Below are 16,937 nucleotides of genomic sequence, written 5' to 3' on the forward strand. Positions count from 1 at the left end.
GCAAATGGCAAGATTTCGGGTTTTTTGATGGCTGCATAATATTCCATTGTATATATATACCACATCTTCTTTATCCATTCATCTGTTGGTGGACATCTTGGCTGTTTCCATAGTTTGGCTATTGTGGACATTGCTGTTATACATTGGTGTGCATGTACCCCTTCGGATCACTACATTTCTATCTTTGGGGTAAATACCCAGTAGTGCAATTGCTGGGTCATACAGTAGCTCTATTTTCAACTTTCTGAGGAACTCCATACTGTTTTCCAGAGTGGCTGCACCAGCTTGCATTCCCACCAACAGTGTAGGAGGGTTCCCCTTTCTCCGCATCCTTGCCAACATCTGTCGTTTTCTGACTTGTTAATTTTAGCCATTTTGACTGGTGTGAGGTGGTATCTCATTGAGGTTTTGCTTTGGATTTCCCTGATGCCGAGCGATGTTGAGCACTTTTTCATGTGTCTGTTGGCCATTTGGATGTCTTCTTTGCCCATTTCTTGATTGGATGATTTGTTCTTTGGGTGTTGAGTTTGATAAGTTCTTTATAGATTTTGGATACTAGCCCTTTATCTGATATGTCATTTGCAAATATCTTCTCCCATTCTGTCGGTTGTCTTTTGGTTTTGTTGACTGTTTCCTTTGCTGTGCAAAAAGCTTTTTATCTTGATGAAGTCCCAATAGTTCATTTTTGCACTTGCTTCCCTTGCCTTTGGTGATGTTTCTAGGAAGAAGTTGCTGCGGCTGAGGTCGAAGAGGTTGCTGCCTGTGTTCTCCTCTAGGATTTTGATGGACTCCTGTCTCACATTTAGGTCTTTCAACCATTTTGAGTCTATTTTTGTGTGTGGTGTAAGGAAATGGTCCAGTTTCATTCTTCTGCATGTGGCTGTCCAGTTTTCCCAACACCATTTGTTGAAGAGACTCTTTTTTCCATTGGACATTCTTTCCTGCTTTGTCGAAGATTAGTTGACCATAGAGTTGAGGGTCCATTTCTGGGCTCTCTATTCTGTTCCATTGATCCATGTGTCTGTTTTTGTGCCAGTACCATACTGTCTTGATGATTACAGCTTTGTAATAGAGCTTGAAGTCTGGAATTGTGATTTCACCAGCTTTGCTTTTCTTTTTCAACATTCCTCTGGCTATGCGGGGTCTTTTCTGGTTCCATACAAATTTTAGGATTTTTGTTCCATTTCTTTGAAAAAAGTTGATGGTATTTTGATAGGGATTGCTTTAAATGTGTAGATTGCTCTAGGTAGCATTGACATCTTCACAATATTTGTTCTTCCAATCCATGAACATGGAACGTTTTTCCATTTCTTTGTGTCTTCCTCAGTTTCTTTCATGAGTATTTTATAGTTTCTGAGTACAGATTCTTTGCCTCTTTGGTTAGATTTATTCCTAGGTATCTTATGTTTTGGGTGCAATTGTAAATGGGATCGACTCCTTAATTTCTCTTTCTTCTGTCTTGTTGGTGTATATAAATGCAACTGATTTCTGTGTATTGATTTTATATCCTGCCACTTTACTGAATTCCTGTATGAGTTCTAGCAGTTTTGGGGTGGAGTCTTTAGGGTTTTCCACATAAAGTATCATATCATCTGCAGAGTGAGAGCTTGACTTCTTCTTTGCCAATTCAGATGCCTTTTATTTCTTTTTGTTGTCTGATTGCTGTGGCTAGGACTTCTAGTACTATGTTGAATAGCAGTGGTGAGAGTGGACATCCCTGCCATGTTCCTGACCTTAGGGGGAAAGCTCTCAGTTTTTCCCCATTGAGCTTTTCATAGATGGCTTTTATGATATTGAGGTATGTACCCTCTATCCCTACACTCTGAAGAGTTTTAATCAAGAAAGGATGCTGTACTTTGTCAAATGCTTTTTCTGCATCTATTGAGAGGATCCTATGGTTCTTGTTCTTTCTTTTATTAATGTATTGTATCACGTTGATTGATTTGCAGATGTTGAACCAACCTTGCAGCCCGGGAATAAATCCCACTTGGTCGTAGTGAATAATCCTTTTAATGTACTGTTGTATCCTATTGGCTAGTATTTTGGTGAGAATTTTTGCATCCATGTTCATCAGGGTTATTGGTCTGTAGTTCTCCTTTTTGATGGGGTCTTTGTCTGGTTTTGGGATCAGGTAATGCTGGCCTCATAAAATGAGTTTGGAAATTTTCCTTCCATTTCTATTTTTTGGAACAGTTTCAGAAGAATAGGAATTAATTCTTCTTTAAATGTTTGGTAGAATTCCCCTGGGAAGCCATCTGGCCATGGGCTCTTGTTTGTTGGGAGATTTTTGATTACTCCTTCAATTTCTTAGTGGTTATAAGTCTGTTCAGATTCTCTATTTCTTCCTGGTTCAGTTTTGGTAGTTCATACATCTCTAGGAATGCATCCATTTCTTCCAGATTATCTAATTTGCTGGCATATAGTTGCTCATAATGTGTTCTTATAATTGTTTGTATTTCTTTGGTGTTGGTTGTGATCTCTACTCTTTCATTCATGATTTTATTTATTTGGGTCATTTATCTTTTCTTTTTGATAAGTCTGGCCAGGGGTTTATCAATGTTATCAATTCTTTCAAAGAACCAGCTCCTAGTTTTGTTGATCTGTTTTACTCTTCTTTTGGTTTCTATTTCATCGATTTCTGCTCTGATCTTTACTATTTCTCTTCTCCTGCTGGGTTTAGGCTTTATTTGCTGTTCTTTCTCCAGCTCCTTTAGGTGTAGGGTTAGGTTGTGTATTTGAGACCTTTCTTGTTTCTTGAGAAAGGCTTGTATTGCTATATACTTTCCTCTTAGGACCGCCTTTGCTGCATCCCAAAGATTTTGAACAGTTGTGTTTTCTTTTTTTTTTTATATATAGATTTTATTTATTTATTTGAGAGAGAGAGCACATGAGAGGGGGGAGGGTCAGAGGGAGAAGCAGACTCCCTGCCGAGCAGGGAGCCCGATGCGGGACTCGATCCAGGGACTCCAGGATCATGACCTGAGCCGAAGGCAGTCGCTTAACCAACTGAGCCACCCAGGCGCCTGAACAGTTGTGTTTTCATTTTCATTTGTTTCCATGTATTTTTTTAATTCTTCTTTAATTTCCTGGTTGACCCATTCATTCTTTAGTAGGATGCTCTTTAGCCTCCACATATTTGAATTCTTTCTGACTTTCCTCTTGTGATTGAGTTCTAGTTTCAAAGCATTGTGGTCTGAAAATATGCAGGGAATGATCCCAATCTTTTGGTACCAGTTGAGACATGATTTGTGACCTAGGATGTGATCTATTCTGGAGGATGTTTCATGGGCACTAGAGAAGAATGTGTATTCTGTTGCTTTGGGATGGAATGTTCTGAATATATCTGTGAAGGCCATTTGATCCAGCGTGTCATTTAAAGTCTTTATTTCCTTTTTGATCTTTTGCTTAGATGATCTGTCCATTTCAGTGAGGGGGGTGTTAATACCCCTACTATTATTGTATTGTTGTCAATGTGTTTCTTTGCTTTTGTTATTAATTGGCTTATATAATTGGCTGCTCCTATGTTAGGGGCATAGATATTTACAATTGTTAGATCTTCTTGTTGGATAGACCCTTTAAGTATGATATAGTGTTCTTCCTCATCTCTTATTATAGTCTTTGGTTTAAAATCTAATTTGTCTGATATAAGGGTTGCTACTCCAGCTTTCTTTGAGTGTCCATTAGCATAGTAAATGGTTTCCCACCCCCTCGCTTTCAATCTGGAGGTGTCTTTAGGTCTAAAATGAGTCTCTTGCTGACAGCATATCAATGGGTCTTGTTTTTTTATCCAATCTGATACCCTGTGTCTTTTGATTGGGTCACTTAGCCCATTTACATTCAGGGTAACTACTGAAAGATATGAATTTAGTGCCATTGTATTGCCTGTAAGGTGACTGTTACTGTATATTGTCTCTATTCCTTTCTGGTCTGTGTTGCTTTTAGGCTCTCTCTTTGCTTAGAGGACCCCTTTCAATATTTCTTGTAGGGCTGGTTTCATGTTTGCAAATTCCTTTAGTTTTTGTTTGTCCTGGAAGCTTTTTATCTCTCCTTCTATTTTCAATGACAGCCTAGGTGGATATAGTTTTCTTGGCTGCATATTTTTCTCGTTTAGTGCTCTGAATATATCATGCCGGCCCTTTCTGGCCTGCCAGGTCTCTGTGGATAGGTCTGTTGCCAATCTAATGTTTCTACCATTGTAGGTTACAGACCTCTTGTTCCGAGCTGCTTTCAGGGTTTTCTCTTTGTCTCTGAGACTTGTAAGTTTTACTATTAGATGTCGGGGTGTTGAGCTATTTTTATTGATTTTGATGGGGGTTCTCTGTGCCTCCTGGATTTTGATGCCTGTTCCCTTCCCCAAATTAGGGAAGTTCTCTGCTATAATTTGCTCCAATATACCTACTGCCCCTCTCTCTCTTCTTCTTCTGGGATCCCAATTATTCTAATATTGTTTCATCTTATGGTATCACTTATCTCTCCAAATTCTGTCCTTGTGATCCAGTAGTTGTTTATCTCTCTTTTTCTCAGCTTCTTTATTCTCCATCATTTGGTCTTCTATATCACTAATTCTCTCTTCTGCCTCATTTATCCTAGCAGTTAGAATCTCCATTTTTGGTTGCACCTCAATAGCCTTTTTGATTTCGACTCGGTTAGATTTTGGTTCTTTTATTTCTCAGAAAGGGTTTCTCTGGTATTTTCCATGCTTTTTTCAAGCCCAGCTAGTATCTTTATCATCGTCATTCCGAACTCTAGTTCCAACATCTTACTAATGTCCGTATTGATTAGGTCCCTGGCAGTCAGTATTGCCTCTTGTTCTTTTTTTTTGAGGTGAGTTTTTCCGTCTTGTCATTTTGTCCAGAGGAGAATAGATGAATGAGAGAACCAAATGCTAACAGGGTAACAACAACCCCAGAAAAATATACACTAAACAAATCAGAAGAGACCTGAAACCAGGGGAAAAGAAAGGGAAAGAAAGAAAAAAGAAAGAATATGATCAGGCTGATGAACCGATCAGTGCCACACACTAGATTTTGGGCATATTTTGGTCTGTTAGAAGAAACTGCCTCCCAAAATTTTAAAGAAAGAAAAACTTGTATATGTACAAAAATAAGGATAAATATGATGAAGGGATGGAATATGACTGTAAAGATGAAAATTGTAAAAGATTTTATAAAAGGAATTGATAAGTTGGTTGAAAAAAGAAGAGAAATTAAAATAAAAAAAGGGAGAGAATGTGATCAGGCGGGAGACTAGAACAAAGCCATACACTAGAGATTTAGGGTATATTTTCGTCTTTTAGAAGAAACTGTATCCCAAAATTTTAAAGAGAGAACAATATATATATACCAAAAATAATGTTAACTACAATGAAGGGATAGAATATGACTCTAAAAGTGAAAAATAAAAAAGATTTTTAGAAAAGGGATTGATAAGATGTTGGTTGAAAAAAGGAAAAAGAAAAATTAAAAAAAAAAAAGGAAAATTAAAAAAATTAACTTTGAAAGACTAAAGAATCAGGGGGGAAAAAGCCATGGATTCTATATGCAGTATTGCCCTAGCGCTGGAGTTCTGCCCTTCTCATTGATCCGTAAACTTGGTCTTGGCTGGCTGTTCTTGCTGATCTTTTGGGGGAGGGGCCTGTTGCCGTGGTTCCCAAATGTCTTTGCCGGAGGCGGAATTGCCCCGCCCTTGCCTGTCCAGGCTAAGTAATCTGCTAGGGTTTGCTCTCGGGAGCTTTTGTTCCCTGCAAGCTTTCCGTACAGCTTCAGGGGACGAGAGTGAAAATGGCGGCCTCCCAATCTCTGCCCCGGAGGAGCCGAGAACTTGGGGACCTGCTCTTCAGTGAGCCCCCAGAGAAAAGCAGTCAGTCACTCCCGTCTCCCCGGTCTCCGGCCGCACTCCGTGCTCACCTGGCCTGTGACCGAGCGTTTCTATCTCTGGCACCTGACTTGGTGTGGAGTCTCCAAATCCAGCAGATCCCTGCGGTGCGCTCCTGCGCCGCTCCTCCCGGGGGAGGAAGGGGAGTCTCCCCGGATCTGCCGCTTGTTGGGTCCCTGCTGGAGGAACAGTGGCCCGATTGTGCCGTGGATCACGGTTTATGGCAATCCCAAGCTGAGAGCCTGCGCCTCGGCTCCGTCTCTGCAGCCGGCTTCCCCGCTCCGATACCTGGGAGCTCTGCTGCACTCAGGCACCCCCGGTCTCTCTGTGACCCCGAGGGTCCTGAGACCACGCTGTCCCAGCGAGGGTTCCACCCCCCAGTTAGCCACTGGAGCGACGTCCCTCAGTGGAGCCGACTTCTAAAATTTCCGATATTGTGCTCCGCTGCTCTATCATTTGCAGGTAACCGGCTGAAGGAGGCTCCCTGCCCCCCACCCCCCGTGGTCTATCTTTGCAAATATCACCTCAGATTCACTTCTCCGAATGTCCTACCTTCCAGAAATGGTCGCTTTCTGTTCAGAGAGTTGCTGCTATTCTTTTCTTCGATCTCCTGGTAGTTTGTAGGTGTTCAGAATGGTTTGATCCCTATCTAGCTGAATTCCTGGGACCATACGAAATTTAGGTCTCCTACTCCTCTGCCATCTTGATCCTCCCCCCAAGATTTTATTTAACAGAGAGAGAGAGAGTACAAGCAGGGGGAGCAGCAGAGGAAGAGGGAGAAAGAAGCAGGCTCCCCACTGAGCAAGGAGCTGGGGCTTGATCCCAGGACCCCAAGATCATGACCTGAGCCGAAGGCAGATGCTTAACCAACTGAGCCACCCCAGGCGCCCCTGAAATTTATTTTTCACTTACGGATCACAATTGGTTTTTGTGATCTTAGTGTTGTGTAGTCAGTTTCATTATTGAGAAAATGGTTTCAGCGCCCTTGAAAAAGATTCCAGATAAATTGATGGGTTTGTGACGTTTATTTTTATTTTTTATATAATTTTTTAATGGGAATTAAGTACTGTAATGAAGTTTAATATTCACTTTCCTATGGATGAATTTAGTGAGTGAATGAGTCATTAGCAAGCTAAGGCTGCCTCCCAGGACTATTTTGACAAGCTTAAGAATGTGTTTAGGGGGCACCTGGGTGGCTCGGTTGGTTAAGCGTCTGCCTTCAGCTCAGGTCATGATTTCAGGGTCCTGGGATCAGCCCCTGTTGGCCTCCCTGCTCAGCAGGGACTCTGCTTCTCCCTCTCCCTCTGCTGCTCCCCCTGCTTTTGCTCTCTGGCTCTCTCTCTGTCAAATAAATAAAATCTTAAAAAGGAAAAGAAAAGAAAAGAAAGAATGTGTTTAAGTTCTTAAGAAAAGGAACTCTAGGGCTCCTTGGAGAAATGGCTGATTCCTGGACTGAGGCAGGGAATTACAAGATAAGCCAGTAACCTCTTACAGTACCAGAAAGCAAGGAAGGCTCCAAAAAAAGGATGGGGGCATGTTGAGAGGACACAGGTACTAACTTGAAGGAGCTCCCAGAGTTAAATATGGGACATTTGAACAGCAAAGTAAATAATGATAGTAATGGATTACAATCCATAGAACAAAATAAATTGTGAATCATGCTTAATTTAAATAATTGAAAAAATAACTGAAGGAGAAGGAACAGCTCTTGCTTACATAGAATTCTAATTAATATAGAAGTAATGATGGAAATAGGAAATAACTGTTAGACAAACACCATAGTAGTGATTATTGCAGACCAGACCCACCTGTGCATGCTAAAGTTAGTAGGTCAAAGTATGGTGACAAATGGGATATTTGCATAGTCTCAAAGTTATCTCTTCACAAGGTACTTAAGATATAAAGGAAAAACACTAGGGGCGCCTGGGTGGTTCAGTTGTTAAGCACCTGCCTTCGGCTCAGGTCATGATTCCAGGGTCCTGCGATCGAGCCCCGCATCGGGCTCCCTGCTCGGCGGGAAGCCTGCTTCTCCCTCTCCCACTCTCCCTGCTTGTGTTCCTCTCTAGCTGTCTCTCTCTCTGTCAAATAAATAAATAAATAAAATCTTTAAAAAAAAAAAAAAAGGAAAAACACTAACTTTATTGAGAAACCTAGACACATTAAACAAGTGTGCAAAGTTATCATCATCTGTAACAGCAGCATGTTACCTCCTGATAAAATGCATTAAAAAGTGCAACATCACTTCTATGGGGATTTTTTCCCCATTGTTTTAAATTATATTTTTTATTTGGAAAGAAATGATAGATTTCACATGTAGTTTTATGAAAAATACAGAGATTCCATGTATTTTTTACCTTCTTCCCCCTAGTAACAAGTACAGTTGCAAAATTGTAGTTCATTATCATAACCAAGATATTGATAGTGATGTAGTCATATTACAGACATTTCCATCGCTATAAGGATTCCTGGTGTTGCCCTTGTATAGCCTCACTCCTTTTTTTTTTTTTTTTAAAGATTTATTTACCCCAGAGAGAGAGAGAGCATGCAAGAGCATATGAGCAGGAAGAGGGGAAAGGGAGAGAAAGAATCCCAAGCAGACTCCCTGCTGATTGGGGAGCCCAATGTGGGGCTTGATTTCACCACCCCAAGATCATGACCTTATGACTCCAAGATCATGACCTGAGCTGAAATCAAGAGTTGGAAGCCCAACTGACTGAGCCACCCAGGCACCCTGGCCTCACTCCTTTTAAAAATTGGGCTGCTTGTTTTCTGTTATTGAGTTGTAAGAATTCTTTATATATTCTGAATCATATGGAGTTTCCCTTCCAGTTTGTTAATATAGTGAATTACACAGGTTTTTTTAATATTAAAAATTATAGTAAAATACATATAAAATTTACCATCATAATGATTTTAAAGTGTATAGTTCAGTGGTATCAATTACATTCATATTGTTGTACAACCATCACCACTATCCATCTCCAGAACTGTCTTTATCCTGCAAAACTGAAACTCTATACCCATTAAATAGCTCCCTGTTCTCTCTTATCTACTGGCCCCAGGCAATCACTATTCTGTTTTCTTCCTATATGAATTTGATTAATCTAAGTGGCTCATATAAGTGATATCATACAGTAATGTCTTCAAGGTTCATCCATGTTGTAGCATGGATTTCCGTACTCATTAAGGCTGGATAATATTCTTTGTATATTCCACATCTTGTTTTTCCATTGATCTGTCGACAGGCGGGTGGGTTGCTTTCACCTTTTGGCTAATGTGAATAATGCTGCTATGAACATGGTTTTGCAGCTACTCTCTTTTAAGACCTTGCTTTCATTTCTTTTGGGTATATACCCAGAAGTGGAATTGCTGGATTATATCTAGATTTTTCTTTTACTCTCTCTACTTTCTATTCTGCAAGCCCTGTCTCTCTCTCTGAATATCTTCATTTTAGAGATTTAAGTTTTAAAAGTTCTCATCTATTTATTTCTTTAAATAACAGAGTAAAGCCTTAATTAAAAAAGACTGTTCAGAGAACAGAGTATAGTGGTTATTGAATTTCTGGGCTAAGTGGCCAGGAACCCCCCTTTGTTTCAGTCCTTGCTATTGCAGTATGTTAGTTTGTTTTATTCCCTTAGTAAGTACAGTATAGCAAACATCATTGAATTTCTCTGGTAATTCACGATCTTGTGATGCTGCAGGGTTATCATTACAAATATACACTCACAGTACAATATGCCACAGGGCAGAAGTTATTGGGGAATGGAACGACGTACAAACCCTTCTGGACTCTTTACAAAACTAAATCCTTGATACAAGTTTGTTTTCTCCTGTTAAGTATGTGCTATAAGAAAATCAAACAATATAATGTTAAAATTAATTGATGTTTGAAAGATGTTTACTAAACTTAGTTTCTCATCTGGCCGTTTTTACTGTTTTTTTCTTCTGTGCCTTCTTCTTTGCATCTGTATCCCCATATCACCAGATAATGGGCTGTCACCCTAGCTCGGAGTAAGCACACTTAATAGGTATAACTTGTAGAAGCAGATGGAATCTGGAGTGCAGTATTCTGCACATCTTTGTCTCCCAGCTACATTTCTCTTTCTTTTACTACACTTCAAGGAAGAAAAACAGAGCTTTGGAGAAGACAGGACTAGAGAAAGAAAGAGGTAGAAGAGCTGAGATGAAGAGAAAGAGCAACAAATTTTTGAAGAAGCACAAAGGAGGAAAAGAAAGAGGAGGGTAGGGCCGGCGGGCGTCGGGGGGAGGTGGCGGGGAGCAGGGGGAAGGACAGGGTGGTTACAGAAGTCCCAAAGTCAGGCTTCATGGAGTCCCTCCTTTGGACTAAATAAAGTCCTGAACCCTGTGAGTCTGAGGAAGAATTTCTAGGAACTTCTACAGTGTGACAACTGGATAACTAAACCAGAGGTCACTTGAGCCAGAATGAACTTAATCAGCATCGTACAACAGGCATTTTTTGAGTGCCTGTCATGCACAGCCTCCTGAACTCAGTAACCACCAGTCCCCCAGCCAAGAATGGAAAAGACCAACCTCCATTCCGGGTGTTTTATTCACCACTCTGTGAACATAAGGGGAGCAGTCCCCCAAGTTCTGCGAGTAGTCCCTTCTCTGTCCTTGCCGGACACATCTTTCTCTGGTCTTGGGGCTGGAGGATTGGAGGGGAGGCTTGAAGTTCTGCCTTCTTTGCCCCTTCAGCTGATAATGCCCGTGATGCTTGGATGTGGAGGTCCTACGTACTAAACTATTAATTAGTCTTATTGATTTGAACTTTTCTTGACAAGTAGTAATACTGTACTGGCTTTATAGATAACAAAGAAATAAAGATACCTGGCATATTTGAAACATAGTTCCCCAGGCAGGTGTGATGGGTTCTTCTCACTTGTATTTTTATCAGACTATATAGGGTTTGCATGATATATATATATGTGGCCAGGCTTCAAAGCAGACCTAGGAACCCAAAGGCTTAACAGTTTTAAGTGTACCTTTCCCATGTGTTACTCCAGAATGAAGATGAATATATTTTTCGCATAATTTAGTTACAATGAAATTATAACAACTAAGCGTACATTTTTGTACAGTCGTCAGGAAACAGAAATAAAAAATATAGGCAGGCTAATTGAGCCTAAGAGATTACTGATGTTGCACTGTTTGTGGCCTAGTTTGCTGCTCACATTTCTGATCTGAAATTGCTATTCTCCCGTGGCCTAAATAAGTTGTTAAAAAGTCTAAGGTAGTTTTCCTTACAAATGTGATTTCTGTCCTAAAATTGCCAGTCTGACCATGAAATAAACAGGAGCAGGTGCTATGCCCCGGTGAGCGAATTGCTTGCAAAGAGATGCTCATGAGGCTATCAGGGATCGGTAGTTCTGAGCCGGGGCGGTTCTGACCCCTAGGACTCTATGATAATGTCTGGCGACGGCTTTGAGTGTCATCCCTGAGGTGGAGGTGCTCCTGGCTTCTAATGGGTAGAGGTCAGGGGCGCTGCTAAACATCCTACGGTGCACAAGACACCCCTGTACAACAAAGAATGATCTGGTCTAAAATGGCAATAATGCTAAGGTTAAAACGTGCTGTCATAAATATGCAGAAGATACAGTATGGACTGATAATCAACTATATTAGGAAAAACCCAAGATGGTGTCTACAATTGTGACTGTCTCAGTTTTTCAGGGTTTTTTTTTTAACTTTCAGATTTCTATTTTGAAATCATTTTAGCTGTACAGACTCATCTCTATCTTTGTTTCCTTAGCACTTGATACATGAGAGACTTTGCAAAATGTTGAGTGAAGTGAAAGAGAACAAAGAAAGAGACACATTAGGGACAGATCTATTTAGGTTTCACTTCTACGGTGAGCTATGTGAAACACTGCTCAGAGCAGAAAGTTTGTAGATAAGCTTGGTTTCCTGGAAACACCCAGTAGGTCACCCCCTACACCACCCGTACCCATGCTTCCGCTTAGCTTGGGTTGCTTAGTGCCAGTGGAATTGGTGGCAGGGAGAACTTCAACTAATTGGGCCATGAATGAGCTTGGGTCTTGAAAGAGATCATTTCACACCTTATTACCTTACCCCAACCCTTGCTGGTGGGTAGGACAACCCTACAGGCCATTACCTATTAAGTCTGTGTGTATATATGTATTCTGATGAAAACGTGGAAACCTAAAATGTGGAAGTCTTCTGTAATCCTGATAATGAATTGGTATATAGTCCTCCTGTTTTTAAATGTATATGTTAGCACATATATTAATATATAATTATTAAAGATAGAATGGAATTAGAATTTTATAGTCTACTATTTTACAGCGTGTTTTTACCGTACTATATCGTGGGCATTCGGTATTATAGTGTGAGGGGTAAAACATTTAAAATTGTCTGTAAAGTAAGGATTTTAGTATATACCCACTTCAGAGGTATTAGAAAAGACATAAATATAAATTAAAATTTGTTGAATGTTAAGTTTCTTTTTTTTTTTTTTTAAAGATTTTATTTATTTGAGAGGGAGAGAATGAGAGACAGAGAGCACGAGAGGGAAGAGGGCAGAGGGAGAAGCAGACCCCCTGCCGAGCAGGGAGCCCGATGCGGGACTCGATCCCGGGACTCCAGGATCATGACCTGAGCCGAAGGCAGTCGCTCAACCAACTGAGCCACCCAGGCGCCCGAATGTTAAGTTTCTTAGATGAAAATACCATGATGTTATTATGTACCATGCTGTATTTTTCATTGATTATAACAATGTTGAATGATTATATTACCAGTTTCTTTTGACATTGAAATATTTTTAAAAACATCTGAGTCCTCGGAAAGAAACCATTATGGCTACGTTAATGTAGTTTGTGTCATACTCTTAGATTTCAACCACCTTTTTGGTGTTCCCCACAGGCAAATACGTGTATCAGCCCATGACCCCCGTGGAGCAGCTTCCAAGCACTGAGATTCCTGCGAAGCCTCGGGAACCCACAAACACCATTCAGATCTCAGTGTCACTCACTGAACACTTTTTGAAATTTGCATCTGTCTTCCAGCCGCCCCTCCCCCCTGATTCACCAAGGTACTGTATGATCTCAGACCTCTTCATCGACAACTATCAGGTTAAATGCATTAATGGGAAGATGTGTTATGTGCAGAAGCAGCCAGCGCCACATTCCCACAAAATGAGCCCCGAGGAGGTCTCTGCACACGATGCCTTAATTTCAAGAGAGAGCAATACACCAAAAATAGATCACTGCTCTTCTCCCTCAAGTTCTGAGGACTCCGGGATCAATGCAATCGGGGCTCACTATGTGGAATCGTGTGATGAGGACACAGAAGAAGGAGCAGAACTGAGTTCCGAGGAAGATTACAGTCCCGAGAGCAGCTGGGAGCCGGATGAGTGCACCCTTCTCTCCCCTTCACAGTCTGATCTGGAAGTGATTGAGACAATAGAAACCACCGTGTGAGAGTCCAGGCAGGAAGCCACGCCTCTGATCCATGCTGAGCCTTTGTACTTTTGTCTGATGGATCCTTTTTCCAATGCAGTTGGTATTTTCTACCCCTCTCTAACAACTGTAGCAGTTCAGTGGTCTGCTGATTAGCATCACTCTTACATTAGTCTTATAACTAAGACATTCTTTTTCTTATAAATGGTTTTCTTTTGTATCTTGACTTATTTTCTATGTAGCATCTGGTGTCATGAATTGTGACCCAGCCTTAATTTCACTGGGAACTTTGGAAGCAATGAAGTGATGATCACAGAGTATCGTGGATCAGGTTGAAGAGCTACCCAGAGTGAAGGAGGCAGTGAAGGAGCGGGTTCTTCACACACACGCACGCACACACACACGCGCACACACACACACACCCACACACCCACCCACATCCCTCTTGGCATTCCTTCTGATGTGCCGACAGGCACCCCTACCCTGTTAGCTCAAATGGGAATCAGCTCATGAAAGGGGAACAAAGGGTGTACTGGTAGATGCCATTCTGTCCCTTTTCCTTTCTCCCCACCACCTGCTGGGCCTGGGCCAGTGTTGCCTTGGCTTACTTCTGGAGGTTCCTGGAGACCCCCGCTCAACCCCTAGTTATGGCCAGTGTCCGCATACTGTGCATGACCGGGGGTGGAGCCAGAGCTGATACCTTCAGTTTCATGTTCTGTCGGGCTTTAGCTGAGTGCCTACGCTCTGCAGGGTGCATCGGGGGGACGCAGACTGAAGAAGACCTGACTCCTGATGGGAAGGGGCCCGCAGTCTGATAGAGGACTGTGCCAAGGCATGCAGAATGCTCTGGGAACCCAGGGGAAGGGGAGACCTTGCAGCTGGGGAACATGTTGCAGCATTTGAGCTGGCCTCTTGGGTGGATTCCTCAGTGTTTCCCTGTTTTTCTTAATTGTTCTTCAAATCCGGGGAAAACTTTTAGGAAGTTACATAGGTATTATATTTAGGAGGCAGCCACATCTGACGTCTTAAGAAAAAAAAATCAATAATAGTTTTAGTTAGCATGGAAATGCTAAAGACAGCAGTCCTTTAGGGATTAGGAATGAATCTAATAGGTTTGATTAATTCTGCTTCATTTGGTTGTATGAAGCATTAGAATGGTTTAGGTGAGAAATGGATTAGAATTCAGTATGATGCATGGATTTTTTTATGCAAATGCAAAAGCAGTTGAAATAGTTTGCTGCTAAGTCGGGAGAAAATCTTTTGTGTGATATTCATTCACTTTACTACAGTAATAGTCATAGTCTGTTGTACATGTTCTCTTTTCTCACACACACAAAATAATGAATAATTCTTATTTAGCTCTCTTCAGAATTCTCCTAATTTCCATTTATACAAGGTGTTCTTGTGTGAGTTGCTTATCTGCTATTTCTCCAGATCTGCTTTCTGTAAGGCATAGTTAAGAATCCAGGAAGTTTAAAATATGGCCCTAATGAAACCAGAACTATCAGAGGTGGAGAGAGAGAAATATGTCTCGTATCCTAACCATGAGTGTGCTCTTACGGCATTATCTCGTGCTCCGTCCACATTTTGGCACATCTCTTCTATGTCACATGAGTTGGTATTTTAAGAAATAAGAAGAGGCCCGTTGTGTTCTTCCCTGAAGCCTCCATTTGGCATCCTTCACAAATCACTCTAGGCAGAGTCTGCTTTCTTAGTTGTATGTGTAGTTCACGTGATTGGCTAGAACACTTCGTTAGCCTTAGGTGCCCAGAACATCCCTAGGGATTAGAAAGCTGTGTACGCGTATTCCTTTGAAAACAGTGTTAGTTAAAACTTCCTATGCTGGATGAGAATGCAGCATACAGTTCGCACTTACCGAAATGTACAGACTCAACAAGTCACACCAGGAAGGGGGTGAGAGGAGCTGCAGGAACAGCAGGGTATAGGAGAGGGCAGGTGGAGGTGTGGGGGCCACAGAGAGCGGCTTCCCCGGCCCAGATGGCTTAGGGACAGACCTCGGGTGAGCCTGCCCGCGGTTCTCGGTGCCTCCCATGATGGGGTCACCAGCTGGAGGAGGGCATAAAGGCCCAGTCCTGGGAGCCAAGTGGTGCAGCCAGCCACTGTGTGCACCTGCCTTTGGGTGAGCTCACTGAAGCCCCTGGGTGGGCATATGGAGGGTCTTCTTTCTCCACACCCCTCCTATCAGTTCTCAACTCTGGGCCCGCATTCCAGTTCATTAAACTGATTGGAGTCAACCACCAGGTCTCTAAAGCCATGGAAATACGTGGTCACAGGGCCACGTTTCTGAAGCTGGTTGTGTCAGGGTTGGGGCCTTTATTGGTAATATCTATGACTTTTGCCTGGGTTCCTGTTTTTTAAACTCCTGAACTGCCATTCAGATTACCCATGATTTTAACGGAATTTTTGGATTTAATAATGGTTGATAATCACTTTAAATATTTGCACAATCTCTTTATAATTAAAAACTCACTAAGCTTCACTTGCTACTGTTTTATAGAATTGGAGATATTCCATTGGATTCTAAATATCAGATGCTCCTGGATCTCAAAATAGCCTTTTCTACACAAGCACAAGCAAGAATTTCTTTGTCCTAGCACTGTTAATAATTCTCTGAAATCATATATAATTGAACCAGAATGGTTTCTTTATGCTTGCATTCCAAAAACAACTGATAAGGATATAAAAATGTGTATTTACAACTTAAATTCTAGGCCTACCTGTTATATATTATATAAAAGAATTTCTCTGTAAACCTGATATTATATTGCTCATTTGTATATTTATAGGCACTTTAGAAAATGTTTAGACTGTAATGTGTATTATAGACCTCAAACATAGTCATGTTAAGTAGTCTTTTGGTTAATACTTATTCATTGACAGGTATGAAAACTTTATAGCGTGAACCTGGTAGTTTGCTCACTTGGAGCAAAGGGTTGGGCTGTGTGGATGGAGAAACTGCTTTTGGGGTCCTTGATGGAAACCTAGCTCCATTCCCACTTCTGGCAAGTTGGTGTAAAAGCTAGTAGGTGGACAATGCCAACTCAGTGCTGTATGGAACGTAGCTTTCTTACCGAACCAGCATTGATTTTAGGATTTTCATGGTTTGAATACGCTCATAACTTTTCTGAGAAATGACAAGCCAGTTAAAATGCTTTTGTGGTCATAATTCTTTGGCACATTAACAAATAAGGCTTTACTGTCAAATCTAGGTATTTTTTTTTACCTTGTAATTTTTAAGATTTGAAGTAAGAATTTGAGAAAACGCTGGAGAAAAAACAATTGCTTTCCTGGAAAAGGAAAATGTGTACTTCAAGGTAATACAATACAAAACCAAACCAAATGAAAGCACCCAAACCAAAACAAAGCCGCGAAGTGGTTGTCCTGAGGTACCATTCAGATTTGGTCTAGGATTGGATCCTGTTTTAGGGCTGGTGGTTTAATTTTTTAACCTTAACCTCCACTTCCTGGCCTCTTTGAAACCGTTCTTTGGGACTAATCATAACAAACTCCTTTTATACAAATTTCTCTATCTGGGCAACAGGACACCACCTATTTTAGAAAGCTGTCAAAATACCCAGGCATGTTCGGCCGTATAAATACTACTGG

At 41.2% G+C, this 16,937-nt stretch overlaps 1 protein-coding gene across 1 annotated transcript in view; it reads left to right on the forward strand.

Moving 5' to 3' along the window:
• The window catches only part of C1H3orf70 (chromosome 1 C3orf70 homolog), an 80,425-nt gene extending 66,901 nt beyond the window's left edge, over window positions 1-13,524 (forward strand). The window contains exon 2 of the mRNA XM_021692596.1: window positions 12,775-13,524. Within this exon, the coding sequence (XP_021548271.1) occupies window positions 12,775-13,331 (557 nt within the window). The 3' untranslated portion in view covers window positions 13,332-13,524. The remainder of the gene's footprint in view (window positions 1-12,774) is intronic.
• Window positions 13,525-16,937: the final 3,413 nt, after the last annotated feature.

This window comes from Neomonachus schauinslandi, chromosome 1 (genome assembly GCF_002201575.2).
Source record: "Neomonachus schauinslandi chromosome 1, ASM220157v2, whole genome shotgun sequence".
NCBI lineage: Eukaryota > Metazoa > Chordata > Mammalia > Carnivora > Phocidae > Neomonachus > Neomonachus schauinslandi.